This window comes from Phyllopteryx taeniolatus, chromosome 10 (genome assembly GCF_024500385.1).
Source record: "Phyllopteryx taeniolatus isolate TA_2022b chromosome 10, UOR_Ptae_1.2, whole genome shotgun sequence".
NCBI lineage: Eukaryota > Metazoa > Chordata > Actinopteri > Syngnathiformes > Syngnathidae > Phyllopteryx > Phyllopteryx taeniolatus.
In genome coordinates, this window is record NC_084511.1 from 30,747,928 (window position 1) to 30,768,853 (window position 20,926).

The window sequence follows — 20,926 nt, forward strand, 5'->3', positions numbered from 1 at the left end:
ATTCAATTCAAAACGGGGACATCTTTTATTTGAACCAAAAAAATCCCTCTTTTGAAAGAAAACAAGGAAAACAAAACGATGATTCAATTCAATGAAAATGAACTTTTGCTGTTGCCTTTCACCTTGTCAATTTCTTTTCTTTCTTGTTTATTTTCATAGCGGCGTTTCCGCGTCTTGAACTCTCTCCCTCTCTGCCCCGCTAGGTTTCTCCTCGTCTCTGTCTGGTCTGCGCCAAGTCAGCGATCGCCGCCTGAGATCTAATTCGATTGGCCGAAGGGCGGCTGACCCGGCATGTGATCGGTCGGTACGATTCGTGACTACCGCAAAGCCTGCAATGCTGCGCCGCTGAAACTCGAAGCGCCCCGCGTGTCTTCGATCAAAACATTCCTTTTCCGGCTATGGTTTGCGTCCGTACGGGCAATTTCGAGTCTTCAATCAACCTAGCACGCACGTTTTTTGGGATGTGGGAGGAAAGCGGAGTGCCCGGAGAAAAGCCACGCGGGCACGGGGAGAACGTGCAAATTCCACGCGGGCGGGACCCGGGACTTGAACCCCGGCCCTCAGAACTGTGAGGCGGATGTGCTAACCAGTCGGTCACCGTGCCGGCGCAGTATAGTATAGCAGAAAAACGAAAAGACTTTCGGGAATACAGGACAAAAATTTCATGGGAACAAATACTGGGCTTGACCTTGCGAATGGCGCTAAAATAGATCGATAGATCGATAGATCGAAGACAGATCGATCGAGCAGCGATAGAAGTCGGATGTTGAAAGTTCGAGGACAACTATATCGAGATCTTGGCTCGACAGACAAATGCATGTTCGGCATTGTTGTGTCGCGTGCGTGGGGTCATTTTACTTTGAGTGTGTCGACCCACGTGCGTGTGCGTGCGTGTGTGTGTGGAGTCATGGTGTCAACCGAAATCCTGGTTTAGTGTGAGGGCCAAGGAGGGCGCTGGTGGGGGGGTTAAGGGGGACGAAAGGGGGTCCATTGAAGGGGGATTACACACACACGACCGCTGAAGTGACTCACACACTCACACACCATTCAACCTGTGTGTGTGTGTGTGCAGGCGCGCATGCGTGTGTCTGTTGCTAAACTTTTGATGCTCTGTGTTTTGTCTTTTTCACCCCACACACAAAGTGTGTGCTGTATTTTTCTTGATTAGGAATATTTATGGGCGGCACAGTGCACTGGGCGACTGGTTAGCACATCTGCCTCACAATTCTGAGGACCAGGGTTCAATCCCCGGCCCCGCCTGTGTGGAGTTAGCATGTTCTCCCCGTGCCTGCGTGGCTTTTTTCCGGGCACTCGGCTTTCCTCCCACATCCCAAGAACGTGCGTGCGAGGTTGATTGAAGACTCTAAATTGCCCGTAGGTGTGAATGTGAGTGCGAATGGACGTTTGCTTATCTGTGCTCTGTGATTGGCTGGCGACCGGTTCAGGGTGCGCTCCGCCTCTGGCCTGAAGATGGCACGCCCGCGACCTGCGTGAGGAGAAGCGGTACACAAAAGGGATGGATGAAATGAAAGATGAATATTTAGGAATATCTTATTTTGAAAGTGTTGTGATGTGACAGCAAGGTGGTGCCATCTTGCTGACGTCACACTTCCACAAGGGGGCGGGCCTCAGCATGGGTGTGTGTCATAAGGTGTTTTTGCGTGCAATGTGTGCGCGTGTAAGCGTAGGTGTGTTCGTGTGTGTATGTCTGTCACTACTTTTGTAGGGTTAGATGTGTGCGTGTGTGTGCGCGTGTGTTGAAGGTGAACCAAGGTGAGCCAACAAGGAGAGCGCAAGCAGCCGCCTGGCCCCGCCCCTTCCTGCGCCGTCACACGGGATGAAAACGCGAGTCCGTGTTCAGCCGGCGATGGCGACCTGGGTGCCGGCCCCGCCCCTTGCCCTCGTTCCAACATAACGGGCTGAAACAAAGCAAGGTCTCGGAAGGCGGCACCGCCGAGCGGATTGGGTTGCGGGCCTGGGCTCGGGCCGGTCCAAGCCCAATTAGAGACCACTTCGACTTCCTGTGACACACCACTTTGTGCCGCATCCTCTTCATCATATATGGCGCATTTTCATATCATGTAGTCAAGGACACTGAATGTCCTTTTGAAAATCAATTCATTTGACTGATATGAGAATTATTGCCGGTTGTTATCCACCAAAAGTTCATCCTGGTTTCGAGGGAAACAAATGCTCTCAAGTCATATTTGTCAAACTTCCAATGCCGAAATGTCCTCACCGTTATGTGTCTGCAATTAAGTTTTGGTGACGATGCAAACGACATTTTGGGGATTTACAGCAACAGACTACAAGGATCCAATGAGGACTGAAAGAAAGCAGAGACCCAAATACAAGCGAAACCGACGCCACAACGGGAACACCTGGACAAGGCGCGACGGTAGAGGGCTGACGAGAACAGGTGAAGACAAAAACCAAATGAACAGACAAGACCTGAACGTGGAACAGGTCAACTTGACAAATCGCCAAACAAACTATATCTCATCAAAGCAAAGTCAACAAAAAGAAGTGGCATGAGTGAGCATGCGAGACATTTCCCCGTAGAAAAGAAAGGTAGCATGAAAAAAAAGCTGTCTTGACTGTTATTGGTCCAATCACAGACCCATGTACACTGCGTGTTTCGATAACTACCCCACTTACTACATGACTGTGTCCACTCCGCATATTATTATGGAGTGGCGAGAAAAAGAATTTGGAATGTGCCGGATTACTGCAAAAAGACCTCCTCAAACGCTCGTTGAAGACAAGCGCAGTCTGTTCAAGTAACGCAGCGTCTTTTTATTGGACACACCATGTAAACCTTCGCAGTGCCGGTTGGAAAATGTATGCGAAGTCCAATCAGTGTGTCAAGATTGGCGGCAGTTCTGAGTTTTCTATTCTCAAGAAGCATTGCCCCGTGTTCTCTGAAGACCGAAAATAAACGATTCACTTTCATGAATTTGGAAAGGCTCACAAAAGTATCTCGAAACGAAAAGCCTTGATGTTCAGATTGTGCCTGTCAAAAGGGAAAGCTCCGTTTTACCGTTGCTACGTCCCGGAAAGATGACTGTACAGAATGCTCAGTGACGCCAAGAAGAATCCGAGCACGTCGGCCGAAGACTGACAGAAATCTCAGGCACATGCTAACAAATCCACAAGAAGTAAAACATGAAACGAGACCGGATTTCGTTCGCTGTGTAGGAAGCCACAGCTGTCCCAAAAACATCGCTGCAGGTTTAAAGTTTGCAAAAGGACAATTCATCAGCGGATAGTTGGAGCCGGGATTCAAACCGCTGACCCGTCAGTCAGTGGATGACTCGCTCTACCAACTGAGCCACAGCTCCCCCTGAAGTTGAACACACAATTCTGTGTGACGAAAAAAAGCAGAGCACCATGACATTGATAACTTTAGTGGGGGAGGCACCATGGTTTGGGACTGCTTCGTTACCTCAGAGCCTGGACGCGTAGCTATCATCGACACCATGTGTTGGGACTGCTTTTCTATCTCAGAGCCTGGACGCGTTGCTATCATTTATACCATGGTTTGGGACTGCTTAGCTATCTCAGAGCCTGGACACGATGCTATCATCAGCGCGATGGTTTGGGACTGCTTAGCTACCTCAGAGCCTGGATCCATCGCGATCATCGACAGAAAAAAAATGTTTCGAAAGAAAAGAGGGTGGAAGTAAGAGGACAGACTTCAACAGAAGAAAATCCTCCTTCTGGGGAGGCCCTGGCAGAGTCCTGACCTCAACAACATGGAGACATTATGGCATCGATTGACATCAGACGTCCAAATAATATTACAATGTACTGTACGACATCATTTTTTTGAATGAGCCGCAACAACATGGTGCGATTGTCAAGGAAGAAGCCGATGTCCACAAAGAGAGAAAACATTAACATTTTGTGTTCGATAAAAACATATCATTCAGTTTGTGTGCTATTGGTTGAAGGAAACTGTCCAGTTCAGACATGTTGACATGACACTTGGGGTGCATCTCCTTTCTATAGTTTGAGTTTCCTAAGTCCTAGCTCCAAGCGCCTCTGTTTATATGCTAGCTCCTCCCACCAGAAACCAGGATATTGACAGAGGAATTTGGTTTGGGAGCAATAAGACAATCGCTCCTTGATGATGGCATTTCCTGGAGACGTCTACTGAAGATGGCGTCACGTCATTGACGTGTCACAAATGAACCGTCTGCGTGGCTAAATGATTACGATCGCCACAAATGTCCACCTTACGGTTTATATATTAAGTGGCATTCCATTAAAGTCAAATATAATCAACACAGTTACTCTTTACAACTTTTCAGATGCACAATCCCAAATGAGAAAGGTGATCTTCAGAAGAGGTCAGAGGTCAAAGCAGCGTGACCACTGCCAGTGGTTGGGTTGACCTTTGATCAGAAAGGCTTCAAAAGAAAAGATGAAAAAAAGTCACATAGGAAATATATGAATCATCTCACACGCGCACACACACACAGTTGCTTGTCGATCTGCCACATTTAGCCCGTATGTGGGCTAAATGTGGTGTTTGGAGAAGGTTCTTGAGAAGGTTCTACCTTTGGAGAAGGTTCTTGAGAAGGTTCTAGAAGGTTCTAGAAGTGTTTGAACGGAGAGGCAGTAGCTTGTGGAGGAGGTTCTGGAGGGGCTTGCGGGGACGTTTGTTTGACGCCGAGAAGTTTTTGTGTGTCGGAACACAAGCGATGCAAACGACGGAAATGCTTGCCGCGGAGGTGCTACCGCAATGACGTTTGTTTGATACACAGGAAGTAGGTAAGTTCTTGTCACATCCGAACTAGGTCTGAACCCAAACGTGCGACTCAAGACGCAACAAAGTTCAAAGAATTGTTTCATGATTAAAGTATCCATCCATCCATTTTCTGTCGCGCTTCTCCTCACGCGGGTCGCGGGCGTGCCGGAGCCCATCCCAGCCATCTTCGGGCAGGAGGCGGGCTACACTCTGAGCCGGTTGCCAGCCAATCGCAGGGCATATTGCAAACGAACAAACAAGCGTCCGCGCTCACAGTCACGTCTACGGCCAATTGAGAGTCTCCCGTGAACGCGTGTTTTTGAGGATGTGGGAGGAAAGCGGAGTGCCCGGAGAAAAGCAGTCGGCCACCGTGCCGCCATGATTAAAGTAGGAAAAAAATCAACACAACGTTGCTCTTATTGAGGACAAAGTAGCAACAAAACCCAACCAAATCTTTGATTATCGACGAGCACACCTCGGAGCGCGGACTCGAACTAGCGCAGGACAAAGGGAAACACGGACTTCGTACGGTATATGCCATGTAGCCGCACGCACAACAGGTGGAAACGTTGACTTGGGAAGCGATTAAAAATATAACAGGGAGGGACCCCCCCCGAGAGAGGACCCACCGGGACCCACCCACCCATCCATTTTCAACACCGTACATCTGCGTTTCTGGAAAGACGTTGTGCCCCCGCTGATGTTTGTTTGTCTTTGTTTGCCGGACAAAACTCAACAAATGGCCGTCAGCTCACGAAAGGAGGCCAGACGCTAAGCCACGCCCCTTGGGGTGTCACATGACCAACCACGAGAGGAAGTCTTCAAACAACGTGACAGGAAGCGAGGGGGCACCAAGACATTGGCGTACGCATTCTCTTAGACCTCCCTGACCCTCCGTAACCCCTGACCCGCCCCCGTCGGCTCCTGACACACAACAAGTCTGTGTGCGCGTGTGTGCGTGTGGTCACATCACGTGCGGAGTGCTCGTTGACTGTGCGATGAAGGATATTATTGATGATACGTAAATGGCTGCTCATCATTATTACTCGCTGTCAGGAGATTTTGCGCTTCTCGCGCCTCACTGAAAAAAAAAATCCTTTTTGAACATGAACATCGGCCGCATCCGATTAAAATGTGGCGGAAGGCCGACGTTCACGTTCACGTGGCGTCCATTTTTTGTCATTTGTATTCAGCTGCCGGCAGCTCAAATGACGTCGATATTAGCGTCATCAATACAAACTCCTGAGCCCAGATTCGAATGTGCACCGCTACGCTGCCCGACACCCAAAGAACACGGAAACCAGCCGGACGTCACGTGACCGAAGCCAAAAAACCGGATGCGAGGTGCTAATGATGTGACGGCTCGAAGCCCAACTTGCTAACGTTTACAAAACTAGACGTTAGCATCTTCAGACAAAAAGTCAATACTTTAAACATGAGCGAAGCTTAATGTGCGACATTTCCATCTTTGCCAGTTCTTGAACATCGTAGACATGAAATATTCTTGGTCCTGGTCTCCTGCCGTAGGGCTCCGCCAGTGCCCATTGGGGAAGTTGCCTGCACAGCACTGAATTGAAAGAAGCAAACTGTGGCGGTGCGTTTGCTTTTGTACACTTTTGTACGCACCAACACACAGGTGCAGCAGGAACAGCAACATGAAGCTGCTTTCAGGTCACTTTGTCTACTGATAAAAATGTGCAACACCTGCTCTTGCGTGAGTGCGTGTGCGTGCGTGTGTGCGTGTGTGTGTGCTCGTCTGTTTGTGTGTATATGTGTTCGGGCTGTGCAGGGCCACTGAATTGTTGAAGTTGACTTTTCCGAATTTCTTGGTTGAGTGAGGTGTGTTGTAATTTGCTGATTTATAAATGTGACTTTTTTTCTTTGGGCTTCAAAGTCACAAAATTGGACAACAACCTTCATCATCTTCTTCATCATCAGGAACATTCACACCGGCGGGGGAATGTTTCGATCCACATTTCAACACACACACACACACACACGTGCACACGAGTGGTGTGTGTGTGTCGAAGTGTTGCCCGCGGGTGCGCCGCTCGCTTATCTTGTTGAAAGGCCGAAGAAAAAGTGCCGTAAAAAGCGTAACGTTGTGAAAAAGCCATTAAAAGACAAAAGTAAAAAGCGTAACGTAGTGAAAAAGCCATTAAAAGAATATTTTGGCTGCCCCCCACCCTCATGCCCCCCCCCACACACACACACACACAACTACACAAACAAATGCAAATGTTTGTGAGAACTTTAGAGCAGGACCCCCGTTTGAGAGGGGGCCTGAATGGCCTCTAAAGGAGCCTCTAATTAATCTAAGTACGGCACCAATAGGCCCACTTGGAATTTTGTTCTCCTCTTTATGTGAATGGAGGGCGGGGGAGGGGGAGGGAGGGTCTCCAAAGAAAGAGAAAGAAAAGAGAGAAGGGATCAGGCCTCCACCTTTTCTACCCGTAGACCCGCCCCCCTTCAGACCATCCGTGTTTAACAGCCCCTCTTGCCCCCCCGCCTCGCACACGCACACGCACAACGCGATCCGGCAACGAGCATTTTTTTATTTTGCAATTCAAGCCGAGGTCCCGGTCTCGGTCTCGGTCCCGGTCCCGGTCCCGGTCCCGATGGGATCAGGTGGCCAAAGGCGGCAGAAGGTGGCGTTTGGGGTGAATCAGTAACGGAGCTAAAGGGCATGCGCCTGTGGGGAGTTGGCCGGCCTCTAAAGGGGCTTTGAGAGACCCACCCCCCGCCCGTTCCGCCCCCCCACCCCCCCCCCACCAATGGGCCCCTTCACAATCACTTGAAAGGAGCTCAGGGTGTCCCTCAAACAAAGTCCAAAGCAGCAAAAGCCTGAAAGAGCTTCTAATAAGCTTTTAACTATTTTACATCACGGCGTTCCCTGCCCCCCTCGCCCCCTCGCCCCCCCGGTCCCCCCCTCACCCTCCCTCGCCCACCTCACCGTCATTGTGCTCGGCGCCTGATTTATCCCTCCCTTCACGCCGCATTGCAACCTTTTCAACTTGGTCGCAAAGCTGCACAAGCGCCTCATTATTCAGTCCGGACCGAGACCCAGCCGGGATCCTGCTGGCGGGATCGTACCCTCCGAACCGGACCGGCCATCCCGTGCGTCGAAGATGTTAGGGCGCGTCGGACTCCGGCCGGGCCCGCGCTGGTCCGGTCGCCGTGGAAACGCTTTACTGCTGTGGAAATTGCCCGAGTCTTTGAGGAGGTCAGAGTTCAGCGAGGATACGATGGGGGGGGTGGGGTTTCTGGGTGGGACTCCACAGCCAGGAGGCCCGCGGCCTCTGGATGACTTTTGTGACGCTCGTTAAGAATTTCATGCTAATTGTTGAGCGACCACCGGGCGGCAGGACGGACCCTCCGCTACCGATCCGTCCGCTCATCTCGGATGGGCGGTGTCGGTTGCCGTAGCGACGCGTTTGCAAAGTCCAATTCGCCGACCCGTACGTCCTGTACGATGACGTCATCAACTGCGCGTCTCGCCAACGGCGGCCTTCCACACAGCGGCTTGTCTCGAATGAATGCACGTAAAACTGATTCTGATTCTGATTCTGATTCTGATTCTGATTCTGATTCTGGTTCTGATTCTGGTTCTGATTCTGGTTCTGATACTGGGTCTGATTCTGATTCTGATTCTGATTCTGATACTGGGTCTGGGTCTGGGTCTGGGTCTGGGTCTGGGTCTGATTCTGATTCTGATTCTGATTCTGATTCTGAGGCGAGGACACTTCACGTGGTCGGCAGTCATGTAGCCCGGGCGGGGGTCAGCGACCTTTTTGAAAGTGACAGCTTCTTGGCTATCGATTCATGCGAAGGGCTACTGGTTTGATACACACTTCTAAAACAACAGGCTTGCTCACATGACCTTTATCGAGAAGTCATTATTAATAATAAGTTATCGATGTTCATGTTCAGGATTTCTCGCAGTAAATATCAACGGTGATTTAACAAGGTAGAAGACAGAAAAATATGGCAATGCTGCGTTTTATCTTTGTAAAGCTCTGCAAGCGCTTCCATTTTTAAACAATCACGAGCACAACTTTCCAAGGAAATGACCAGCTGGATGGCAGCGTTAGAATGGTTGGTTACCGACGAGCAAAGTGAGAAACGCCTCCGACAACACTGAGGGGCGAGGCTACTTCCTGGAAGCCGGTAAAGCTGGCCAACGCTGTGGAATCGGGCTACTTCTTGGGTCGCGCCGCAGGACACGGCTGCCGTAATTGGAGCGACACGGACCAATGTCAGCAGCCAATCAAGAATGGATATCAACTTTCATGTTTTCAACGTAATAAAATTTGCTCGGTGCCAACCTGCTATTCGCATCAATAAATGTGCTTATATTTCTACGCTTCCGTGACTTTTAGTCCGATGACTCAAATGAGGAGTTTCGCTACAATAAAACAACATCGATGGAATTAAATTAAGCAGCCTGAGATGGTCCAACATATTTGGAGGAGCTTGATTGATTGATTTAGTGATTGATTATTGTCATCCATTTCCTCTTCTTCCTTGACAAACGCACCATGTTTTTGTGGTTCAGCACAGCGCATTGTATGTAATAAGTTCCTCATAATTTCCTCGGTCGAACCGAGTAAGGCGATTCAGTTCCACTTTACCGGAGAGCGGGACGGCGCAGAAGGCTCAATCGGGTCAAGAAGACTCCGCGAGCGTCAGCTTAAGACTTAGAGAAATTTCAGGCACATGCTAACAAATCCACGAGAAGGAAAACACGAAACAAGACTGGTTGTTGGTCACCGTTCCCAAAACGTTGCTGCAGGTTCAAAGTTTAGCGCCCGAACGTGATACGCGGGCCAGTTTTTCTGTTGCGGCGTGTCGGTCGCGTGGCAAAGAGTCGCCGAGCCTGTTTTTTTTGTTTGTTTTGTTTTTGTTTTTGCGACGGGCGCAGCCGTGTCGTTTGGCCCAAGACCGCTTTCATCCCTCATCGCGAACTCACGGGGTCCCGGTACTTCCGCGGTCCTTTCATTTGCTCTCTTCCGCAGTCACGCTCGTCACGGGTGCCCGGTGCCCAATCGAAGGCCTCGAAAAATCCATTTGAAAGACGTGAAAAAGTTGAAATGCCTTTCGCCGTGGCGGCGGTGTCATGTGACCACTCGACCGCTGACATCAATCAACAAATTAGTCGGGACTGCCGGTGCCAAATCGTCGCCTGCCCCGAGGTGCGTGTGTTCACAGGTGCAACGGGTGCCACGAAGTGCAGCACGGGGGTCTCGGCGCAGGAGTCAGAGGTTATCTCGAGGGGCAGGGGCCACAAAACTTCCATCTGCTTCCCTTTTCGTCATCCTATCAGAACACCGACCCCCCCCCCCCCCGCCCCCTGGAATGCCCCCAACGCTCCACGATGTTCGCTTCGTCCTCCTCAACTCTGGCAAAAGCAACGTGTGCGTGTGTGCGTGTGTTCACATTGCACGGCCGCTCTCTTGATTGACACTTTCCCGTCACTTAGCGGGCGGGACCCCGTCACGCCCGAGGCAGCACGTGTGCGTGTGTGCGTGCGTGTGTGTTCTTGTCTTTACGTGCTGAGCTGGCAGCAGCCTTTTTCTTCTTTGCGAGGACGATTTGCCGACAAAACACGACATCAGCTAAATATTTATGACCATTCATTTTTTACATTTCAATGATAATTTCCACGATGAGACTTTCTGTTATTAGAATCCATTATTTGAATTTCAATGATTAGACTTTGCATGAGACTTTCTACGATGAAACTTTCTATTTTCCGACTTCCTTCGAAACTTCGCGTGATGAGAAATGCTATTTTTAGCTTCCGATGATGAGACTTTAGGAAAGTGTGTGTCGACATTTGGTGTTGAAACCACAGCACGCGCGCACGCAGCACGTGCGCGCGTGTGCGTCGGGAAGGGTCCTGAAGCTCAAACTTCTACCTGTCGACCTGCTGACCTTTGACCCCAGAAGTCAACGAAGGTCTTTTGACTCAGGCTCCACCCCCTGCCTGATCCTCACACTTGGTTGAACTTTCCTTCCCTCGCCCTTTTCCACCTGCGCCTTTTCAACATCTTTCTTCTCCTCCTCACGCACTTCCTCCTTGCCGTGCACCAATCACAGGCGAGCAAACACTCACGAGCGCCTCCGTCACGTCCTTTAGATGAGGAAGAGGAGGACCGCCATCCGAACCGGTCAGGGTGGCCATCGCCCCCCTGTCCCCCACCCTGTCGACGATTGGTTTTCGGGGGCAGAAAAAACTTTGCCCCGGGCTGACGAAGAGCGGCATGAGGAAAAGAACGAAGGACGGACGGAAGGACGTTTTGTCAAGAAAGTCTTCACCGCTGCCGGTCGTAACGACCAGTTAGCTCCGCCCCCGGCAAACGGCAGAAAGCGCCACGCGACTTCTAGCTAGCTCGTCGATTAGTCGGAATTGTTGAATTGTGAAGCTCTCGCCTGTTTACATAAAGAGGAAGGAAATTAGAGAGCAAACTTTATGCACGAATCGGGAGCGGAGCTCATTCGCTAATAGTTGTCACCAGTGGATGATGATGATAATAATAATAACGGACGAATAATAAGAATCACTCCTCCGCCCAGACCGAACTGCAGGAATGGGGACGGACGAGTAGAGAGAGTCGCAAGGGAGCCACATCGACCGGCAATGGCCGTGAAAAAGCGAACCCTCCATCTTCGTCAGCTGTTTGGGGAATTTGGTGCTGGCGAGCTGCATCCTGTGCACCTCCTGGGAGGCGAGGCCCCCCTTTCCGTAAAAGCCGGCGACGCAAAAGTACTGCAAACGGAGTCAAACGGAGTTCATCCTGGGAAGGAGAAAGGATGATCGCGCCGCTCGTCACTTGAAACCGCATCGGCTCCTTGAAGTCTCGGCAAAGTCCCTTTGCACAACGCTCATATTGCGCCGGACTGTCGCGATAGGAGTCATTCCAACTGCTGGAAGTGCTGGAGGACAATTGTTTTTTCTCGATGTCTTTGTGTCTCCAAAGCGCCTCTGGCCATCGACCGTCTGTTGTCGTACAAATTCCTTGTGTGTGTTTTTTGGACATACTCGGCAAATAAAGAGGATTCGGATTCGGATAAACCCTCACTCACCCATTGTGTGTGTGTGTGTGTGTGTGCGCGCCTGTGTGAAAAAGACACACAAAGAAGAATTTGTAGAATGCTTCATAAAAAAGTAAAAACTTTTTATTGCAAAAGTGTCAGTGAGTAAATAGAATAAAATCTTTTTTGTATGTACAAAAACATTCACAAATAAATAAAGCAAAGTCCTCATGAATAATTAATGAGTCTGGAGTGTGAAACGTCCGCCGACTAATTGGCGAGGTGACCTTTCAACTTTTGCGTCTCTCGGGTGCAGCGCTCAGAAGACGCCGAAGAGCGCGGCCTCGTGCGCGTGCGGGCTGCCCGGGCTGGAGGCGGGCGAGGAAGAGGAGGACGAGGACGAGGACGATGAAGAGTCCCTGCAGCGGGAGAACCAGCCGGACTGCGCCGGTCCGTCCCGGGGGGGTCCGACCCGGTCCGCCAGGCGCAGGGTCTCGGCCAGGGCCCAGATGTAGTTGTGGGCCAGGCGGAGGGTCTCGATCTTGGTCAGCTTGCTCTCGTCCGGGAGCGCCGGAAGCACGCGGCGCAGCTGGTCCAGGGCGCCGTTGAGGTTGTGCATCCGGTTCCGCTCGCGGTCGTTGGCCTTCAGACGCCGGGTCTTTCGGACCACGCGCACGGTGGCCTCGCTGCGCGCGCGCGCCCGACGGCGCCGGTTCTTCTTCTGCGGCGGCGGGGATGCGGAGCGCGTGCTGGCGCGGGAGTCGTCGTCGTCGTCGCTGAGGGGGAAAACGTCATCGTGCGCGTCCATGTGTGTCGGCTTGGCTCGGGTGCGAGTGGCGTCGCGTGAGGACGAGTGTGGCACACGACCGACCTCAGCCCGCTTTTATACCGCACGCGCACAATGGGCGAAAACAAAGATGAATGGAGCCGCCTCCGGCGTGCCCCGTGCCGCGGGAGCTGCTCATTTGCATATCCAGGAGCGTGCCACCAATCACCGCAGGCCAATCACATGCCAGCCACGCGCCCCCCCCCCCCCCAGCCCCCCCCAAAACACTCTGCCTTGCTCACGTGACGCACGGTCGCGCACGCGACACAATCCGCGCGCGCGCGCGCGCGCTCGTCGTATCGCCATTGAGGAATGATGAGCTTGTGCGCGTGCAACATATCCAAGGCGAATGGCGCCATTGTGCGCGCGCGCCCACCTTGCGCTTCTTTTCACGCTTTTGTTGCTTTTCTTTCTCTTGCTCGAGCGGGCGCGCACGAGCACCGCACGCGTGCACGCATCCACCTATTCCGAACACCATCATCATCATCGTCATCACTTTGGACTTTGCCACGATTGCGCTTGTTGGACAGAATCAAGAGTTCACTTTTGGTGAGTTACGTCAGCACACCGAAACAAATGGCACGTGATTCAAACGTGCTAAACTGACATCATTTTCCTCGAAAATGATCGAATAATAAATGTTAGCCGAAGCACGTGCAACCAATGAAGTCCTTTTGCAAAAAGGATGATGAGACTGCCATTGTTCAATTGTTTTAGAATGATCACAGTAGTTTATTGTGCCCTACAGATCAGTCAAATCAAGTCAACTTGTTTCGATTTGTGTTTTTGTTTTTTGTTTTTAAAGTGCTCCGTTCCTAAAATGAAACGTTTGCTCCGCCGGGTCACATCGGAGGGAGCAAATATTCGGACCGGCCGAGGCAACCGTGCATCATCAAGTGGTCGTGCTGTGTCTCAATGCACTTAACAATATGAAAAAACAAGAAGAAAATGAAAGATAGCGTTCAACATGGCTTTCGTAATCGCAAACAGAAGGTCAAATCACAAAATACATACAACAGGTGTGTGTGTGTGTGTGTGTGTGTGTGTGTCTCGAGGAATCCAAATATGGGAGACCAAGTGAACTGATTCCAGTCATTTGTTCATCCCAAAGGGAAACTCAGCTCGTGCATGAAGCGAAACAGTTGATTTGTGATTTGAACGCTAAAAGCTCCGCCGGCTTCGGGGACGCCCGGGCGGATGGAGGATTGCAATCCCAAAAACAAAGAACTTGCAAATTGCAAATTGCAAATTGCTTTGCTTCGCTTTTGTTGTCGATGTCATTTTTGACTTTCCCTTTTGAACGGCTGAAAGATTTTGTTCCCTCCACATTCTTGGCAACCTTTACTGAACTGAAGCACGTACACGCTTGCCATTAAGAAAAACAAGTTCGTGCAAACCACGGAAAAGAAGGATTTACAAAATGGCTCGGCGCAGGTGGATCGCCACCTGGTGGACGAGCGTCGGACGCTTCCGCCGGCCTCGACGGATCGATCCTTTTCCATGACTGCCATTGATTGAGGCACACCCGTCTGTATTGATATGATTGGTCGCGAGAGAGACCAGTGTCAGTGGGCGGAGTTGACAAGCGGGAGGAGTTTATAGCGGGTTTTGTCTTTTTTACGGCACGTCGACTTCAAAGCGTGGAAGCGGATCGTCGGTGCGCACGTAAACTTTACGGACGTGCGTGCGGGCGGGCGGGCGGGAGGGAGGGACCCTTGCGCGTGATCGTCAGCGCGCTAACGGAGCTCGCGTCCCAGTGCCAAACACGCTTGTGAAAATCGAGCTAACCCGAAGTCGGCAGCTGGTGATTGCGATTGATGCGAACGGATTGGCGGAGCACGCGCGGACGGCTAGGAGGTCGTCTTCTTTGGGCTTTCTTTCTTCCTTGTGGGCATGTTCATTTGTTTTGTGTACTTTTGCACACTTGACGATACCCCCCAACAGCCTCAGCCCCCCTCCCTGAAAGCGCCCAGCCCGCGATCAGGAGAGAAAGAAAAGGCGAAAAGAAAACAAGGGAGAGAGAAAAGCGCCGGAATGAGAGGTCTGTGCGGAGAGCAGCTCTGGCGGGATTAAGACGCGAGGCGCGGATCCTCGTGGCCTCCCCTCCCCCTCGTCCCCCCGCCACACTCGCACAAGAGTGGAAACGCCGACACGAGTTAGGTTTGCATCCTAAACGATTGTTTGTCCACGAATGAGAGTTTTGTTTTTGTGGCGCCAAACGCGGAGCAGCAAAGTCAGGAAAGTCCGTTGTAAGAAAGTCCCTTTGTCCCTAGACCGAAGTCTGTTCAAAGAAATTCCATTTGACGGAGGTCCGTTTGAAGAAAGTAAGTTCGCAGAAGTCCATTTAACAAAAGTCCGTTCGCAGGAAGTCCCTTTAGTTAAAGGCCGTTCGTAGAAAGTCCGTTTGAAGAAAGGAAATTCGCAGAAGTCCATTTAACGAAAGTCCGTTTGAAGAGTCCGTTCGCAGAAAACCGCTTAAAGAAAGTCCGTTCACAGAAGTCCGTTTAACAAAAGTCCGTTAGAAGAAAGTCCCTTTGAAGAAAGAAAGGCCGTTCACAGAAGTCGGTTTAACGAAAGTCCGCTCACAGAAGTCCCTTCACAGAAAGTCCGTTCGCAGAAGTCCCTTTAGTTAAAGGCCGTTCGTAGAAAGTCCGTTTGAAGAAAGGAAATTCGCAGAAGTCCATTTAACAAAAGTCCGTTTGAAGAGTCCGTTCGCAGAAAACCGCTTAAAGAAAGTCCGTTCACAGAAGTCCGTTTAACAAAAGTCCGTTAGAAGAAAGTCCCTTTGAAGAAAGAAAGGCCGTTCACAGAAGTCGGTTTAACGAAAGTCCGCTCACAGAAGTCCCTTCACAGAAAGTCCGTTCGCAGAAGTCCCTTTAGTTAAAGGCCGTTCGTAGAAAGTCCGTTTGAAGAAAGGAAATTCGCAGAAGTCCATTTAACGAAAGTCCGTTCACAGAAAGTCTGTTTGAAGTAAGTTCGTTCGCAGAAGTCCCTTTAGTTAAAGTCCGTTCGTAGAAAGTCCGTTCACAGAAAGTCCGTATGAAGAAAGGAAATTCGCAGAAGTCCATTTAACGAAAGTCCGTTTGAAGAGTCCGTTCGCAGAAAACCGCTTAAAGAAAGTCCGTTCACAGAAGTCCGTTTAACAAAAGTCCGTTAGAAGAAAGTCCCTTTGAAGAAAGAAAGGCCGTTCACAGAAGTCGGTTTAACGAAAGTCCGCTCACAGAAGTCCCTTCACAGAAAGTCCGTTCGCAGAAGTCCCTTTAGTTAAAGGCCGTTCGTAGAAAGTCCGTTTGAAGAAAGGAAATTCGCAGAAGTCCATTTAACGAAAGTCCGTTCACAGAAAGTCTGTTTGAAGTAAGTTCGTTCGCAGAAGTCCCTTTAGTTAAAGTCCGTTCGTAGAAAGTCCGTTCACAGAAAGTCCGTATGAAGAAAGGAAATTCGCAGAAGTCCATTTAACGAAAGTCCGTTTGAAGAGTCCGTTCGCAGAAAACCGCTTAAAGAAAGTCCGTTCACAGAAGTCCGTTTAACAAAAGTCCGTTAGAAGAAAGTCCCTTTGAAGAAAGAAAGGCCGTTCACAGAAGTCGGTTTAACGAAAGTCCGCTCACAGAAGTCCCTTCACAGAAAGTCCCTTTGAAGAAAGTGCGTTCGTAGACGTCTCTTTAACGAAAGTCGGTTCAAAGAAATTCTGTTTGACGAAAGTCTTAAGGGAAGTCGTTAAGGGACAATCACTTCGTCATTCAGTGATCTTGTTCAACTGAAAATTGTCCAGACCTTCGTTATTTCAGTCTCGCAACAGTAAATATTCTCCGATTTCTCTCCGCAAACCAATTGTCTTTGCGTTTTTTCAAAATACGACACGCGCAAACATTTTTGTTACAGACCAAACCAGAAACTAAATCATGATCAATTGATGTCATTTTGAAATAATGTCCCGATATGTAAAGGGATATCGATTTGGAAAGTTTTTTTTAATCCGACTGATCTGTCGAAAATAATCGACAGATGAATCAATGATTAAAATAGTCATTTGTTGCAAGCCAAGTTTTACAGTCCGACGTTTCCTGTGGCGAGCAGAATGTGTTTCTTTGATTTGGATGAAGCCGACGCTTTGCTGAAGTCTTTTTAGCAAATTCTCAACAGGTGACCGCAGGAAGCAAATTCAATTACAAAAGAAAACAACATGCAACCTAATACATGAAAAGGAGGTCAACAGAGTTCACACACGCCAACGTGTTAAGTTGGAAATTCAGCATCGTGGCAGCGAGTTTGGCGGCACGGTGGACGACCCCGCCCGTGTGGCGTTTGCATGTTCTCCCCGTGCCTGCGTGGCATCCCCAAAACAAAACATGCATTCATTGGAGACTCTCAATTGCCCGTACAAACTGGTTGTTTGTTTGTATGTGCCCTGCGATTGGCTGGCGACCAGTTGAGGGTGTGCCCCGCCTCCTGCCCGATGACGGCCGGGATAGACATTTCGGTCGGGGCTAGAAGAAGAGATCCTGTTTGTCCGACTCGGTCGAGTGACGCTCACCTATAAATCGATCGCAAGGTCACACAGTTTGACCTCGCTCACCGCTTTTGTGTTGCAACACAGTAACATGAGCATCACGACGTTTCCGTTTGCGTGCGGGCCTCACAAGCAATCAACGACGGTCTCGTCAACGGGATTCCACAATGAATTCAAGAGGCAATGTCGCAAGATTTGTTGTCATAAACGCAGCGGTGGCACCGAGCGGGTCACTTCTTACTTTGCTCGTCTCTCTTCGCTTAAACAAAGACAATTTGAAATCATGAAAGATCAGGTCGGCATCACAAAGTTCACGTTTGTGTGTGTGCTCGACAAAAGTCGAAGTCGGCAAACACGCACTGCAAAATACGTCAAGTCGGCTTTATTTGTGTCGTCCTTCATCCCAAAAGAGTCTCAAAGGGATTCGCAGGCTCACAGTTGGCAATGGCTGACGACATCGCGTAATCCAAACCCCCCAATCGAACAAGGAAAAAACTCAAAAGCCCACTTGGGGAAAAAAGAAACCTCGAAAAGGGACCGCAGATGGAGCCTGGGGGGATCCCACTTCCAGGATGACCAGACTGCAACGGACAAGCGGTCCACCTCCGATCTCCTCCCAGTCGGGCGGTGCAGAACCCAAACAGCAACACCTTCAGATTCGGTCCACGTCGCCGATGCCTCTCTCCGAGCAGTCGACGAGGGGGAGGAGCTAGGACGAGCAGCGGTAAAACAGGCCTCCGCGGGTAGGCCATTCTAGAGTACTGGAGCCCGGATAGAAAATGCTTGAGAGCCTGCGGACTTCTTTCTGGCTCTCGGAGTCACCGAAAGAGCAACGTTTTGTCAGCGTAGGTTTCGGGACGAAACGTACAGTAAACTAACTCGGCGAGATAAGAGGGTGTTGACTCGTGTCATGTTTTATGAGCAAGTCACAATGGTTTTCTTTCCAGTTTGAATCAACTTTTTCCCATTCGCTTCAACAAAAAGCAAATGAACGAAAACGTTTGTCAAAACAAGTTTTGTTTTGGTTTTTTTCCGCTGATGGGATTTGCCTGACGTCTTCTGGTACAAAACGAGGTTGAACTCGCATCGAGTCCCACAGCAAGCATACGAATGAAGACTTTGTCCTTTCCAGATCATGAAAGATGGATGAAAGAACGAGGTCCGAACATTTGAAATATTCCGCAAGTTGACGTCTCCAAACAAGTTTGTCCCGTGGAGTTGTACAGCTTAGGCAAGGCAACAAGTTGCGGCTTGAACGCACATACCTCGGCTCAAAAGTTTCCAATGCGGATAAATGACTGCGCTCGCGCAACATTTGGGAAAATTGCACTCGGTGATCGGGGATGGGGGATGGCCTTCCACGGAGCGCCTTTCTTGTCATACGCAAAAACAACACGAAAGTGATTCCTGGAATCCTTAGCCTGAATTCATGGCAATATTTAGAAAATGACCGCTTGAGGGCTCGGGAAAGTTGTCGAGAGGGACTGCCATCTCTGTTGGCGGCCATGCGGTTAGTGGAAGCGCGTTCGACTTCAGAAGCCACTTCAGAAAAACTTGTTTTCTAAAACCTCCTCCCGACCGGACCGGACTGCCTCTTTCCCGCCATTTTGCAGGGTGACGTCACGTTCGCGTGGCTGCGGCGAGTGCTCGCGGCGTTTCCAGGGCGCCGCCGGGCGGAGGGCAAACACTCGGCGGCGCGCGAGGAACTAAATTATCAGACGAGCAAACAGCGGGCGACAAGTGAAAAGGAAGCGTCCGTCTCCCACAATAAGTCAGCAGATTGATGAAGACGCATTCACGCATCCGTGATTGACGATGGCGAGCATTACATTAAAACCTTCCTGGGCGACAACGAGGCACAATGAACGGGGGCGGCCGTAGACGCCGTGATGGATGCCGCCAGAACGCCCGGGCATCTTCCAAAGACGTTTAAATGAGGGGAGAGCGCCGCTTTGTCGTTGTGTTTACCCGCCCGCGCTGCTGCACCTTTGCGGGGGCCCTAGGACACGGAGGTGCGGGACACCGCTCGCGTGACTTGACGCTTACCAAGTCCACAATTTGAGGACTTGGGACGAAAAGTCAAGCAAAAACTAAAGCTTGAACTACATGACTTGACAAGTAACTTGTCAGGAGGAAGTAGTGTGTATTATTACTATATGGGACAGTCAAGAATTTTATTTGTAGAGTGGTGCCTTGAGGTACGAGTTTAATTCGTTCTGTGTCCATGCTCTTAACTCAAAACACTCTTATCTCAAATCATCTTTCCCCATTGAAATGAATGAAAATGCCATTAATCCGTTCCAGCCTCCCCGTCCCCCCCATCAGAATTGTTTTGGTTTTTTTTGTTTTAAGGAAAATTGCACTCAATAATATTGGGCCCACAATGCAGCCAGTCCCCGCCCAGCGCGAAGGTGGGAGAGTGTCCCTTTTTTGTTGGAAAGGAGGGCGGATAGGGGCACCTGACAAGGGAACGACAAGGGGGGGAACCCAGGGAGCAGCCGCGGGCCATGAGAGGGGAGCACCAAAGCCAAGCAGTCATCCAGCCTGGGGGGTTCGGCCTAAGGAGCGCCGCCATGAACCCACCTCCCCCCCTGTTACTATGACTGCCAGGTCACCGACTGGCAGTCATAGTAACACTCACTACCCTGTGTGCGGAGGCGTGTCCGACTATATTTAGTCGGAACTTTTCGACCTCACGCACCAGCTCGGGCTCCTTCCCTGCCAGAGAGGTGACATTCCGCGTCCCTTGAGCCAGCTTCTGTAGCCAAGGTGCCCGCCTTCGGCCACCGCCCAGCTCGCACTGCACCCGACCCGTATCGCCCCTCCCACAGGCGGTGAGCCCATGGGAAGGGGGACCCACGTTATCCTTTCGGGCTGTAACTGGCCGGGCCCCACGGGTGCAGGCCCGGCCACCGGGCGCTCGCCTACGAGCCCCACCTGCAGGGCTGGCTCCGGAGGGGGGCCCCGGTGACTGGCCTCCGGGCAAGGGAAACCTGAGTCCATTTTTTGTCGTCATCATAAGGGCTCTTTGAGCCGTGCTTTGTCTGGTCCCTCAACTAGGACCTGTTTGCCATGGGTGACCCTGCCGGGGGCATAAAGCCCCAGACAACTTAGCGCCTAGGATCGCTGGGACACACAAACCCGTCCACCACGATAAGGTGACGGCTCAAGGAGGGGGTGAAATTACAGATGGAACAAAAAGCTTCGCTTCCATGTGTCTTCCCGTCAATGTGAAAAGGGACCAGTGTCATGTGACCACTGAAACGTCCTCACATGGAGGTTTGGAAATATCACAGTTTAGTATCACGTGTTCTGTGCAGGTTATGAACAACACCAACACTTCCAAGTGAACTGTGTGTGAGACAGATTTCATGGTGTTTTTACATTTGCTTCCCATGTTGTAGAAATACAATATCAATTGAAATTCATCAAGTATTTAAAAAGGTTGACAAATAGGAATACAAATACATGACAAGCCACTAAGAGACTGTTAGACAATGCAGACACGGGTTTGGGACCATTCCCCAGAATTCATGTGCTTGGAATTTGCGAGGGTTTGTGACGACTCGATTTGTGACTCGCCGAACCCGAGTCACGACTCGACTCGACTCGAAATTTTGTTTGATTTTTGCTGCCACTGAAACTTCAGCGCTCGCTTGCGACTCCACTACGACAAACTTGCGGACTGTAAACGAGCACGTCGGTTGCCAGCTGTTGCCACCTTGGGCCCCGCACCTTCCGATCGTCACGCAAGTGAAAAACAATACGTATAGATCCCAAAAAACGTTTCAAAACCAAACAAACA

General features: G+C 50.5%; 1 protein-coding gene across 1 annotated transcript; it reads right to left on the reverse strand.

The window, feature by feature from the left end:
• Positions 1-11,898: 11,898 nt before the first annotated feature.
• On the reverse strand, positions 11,899-12,781 carry neurog1 (neurogenin 1). The gene has a single exon (XM_061788077.1). It carries the CDS (start codon positions 12,594-12,596, stop codon positions 12,108-12,110), a length of 489 nt encoding a protein of 162 aa, XP_061644061.1. The 5' UTR covers positions 12,597-12,781; the 3' UTR covers positions 11,899-12,107.
• Between the last annotated feature and the right edge of the window lie 8,145 nt (positions 12,782-20,926).

Coding starts and splice junctions, on each gene's coding strand:
- neurog1 (XM_061788077.1), bottom strand. CDS start 12,596: ATGGACGCGCACGATGACGTTTTCCCCCTCAGCGACGACGACGACGAC.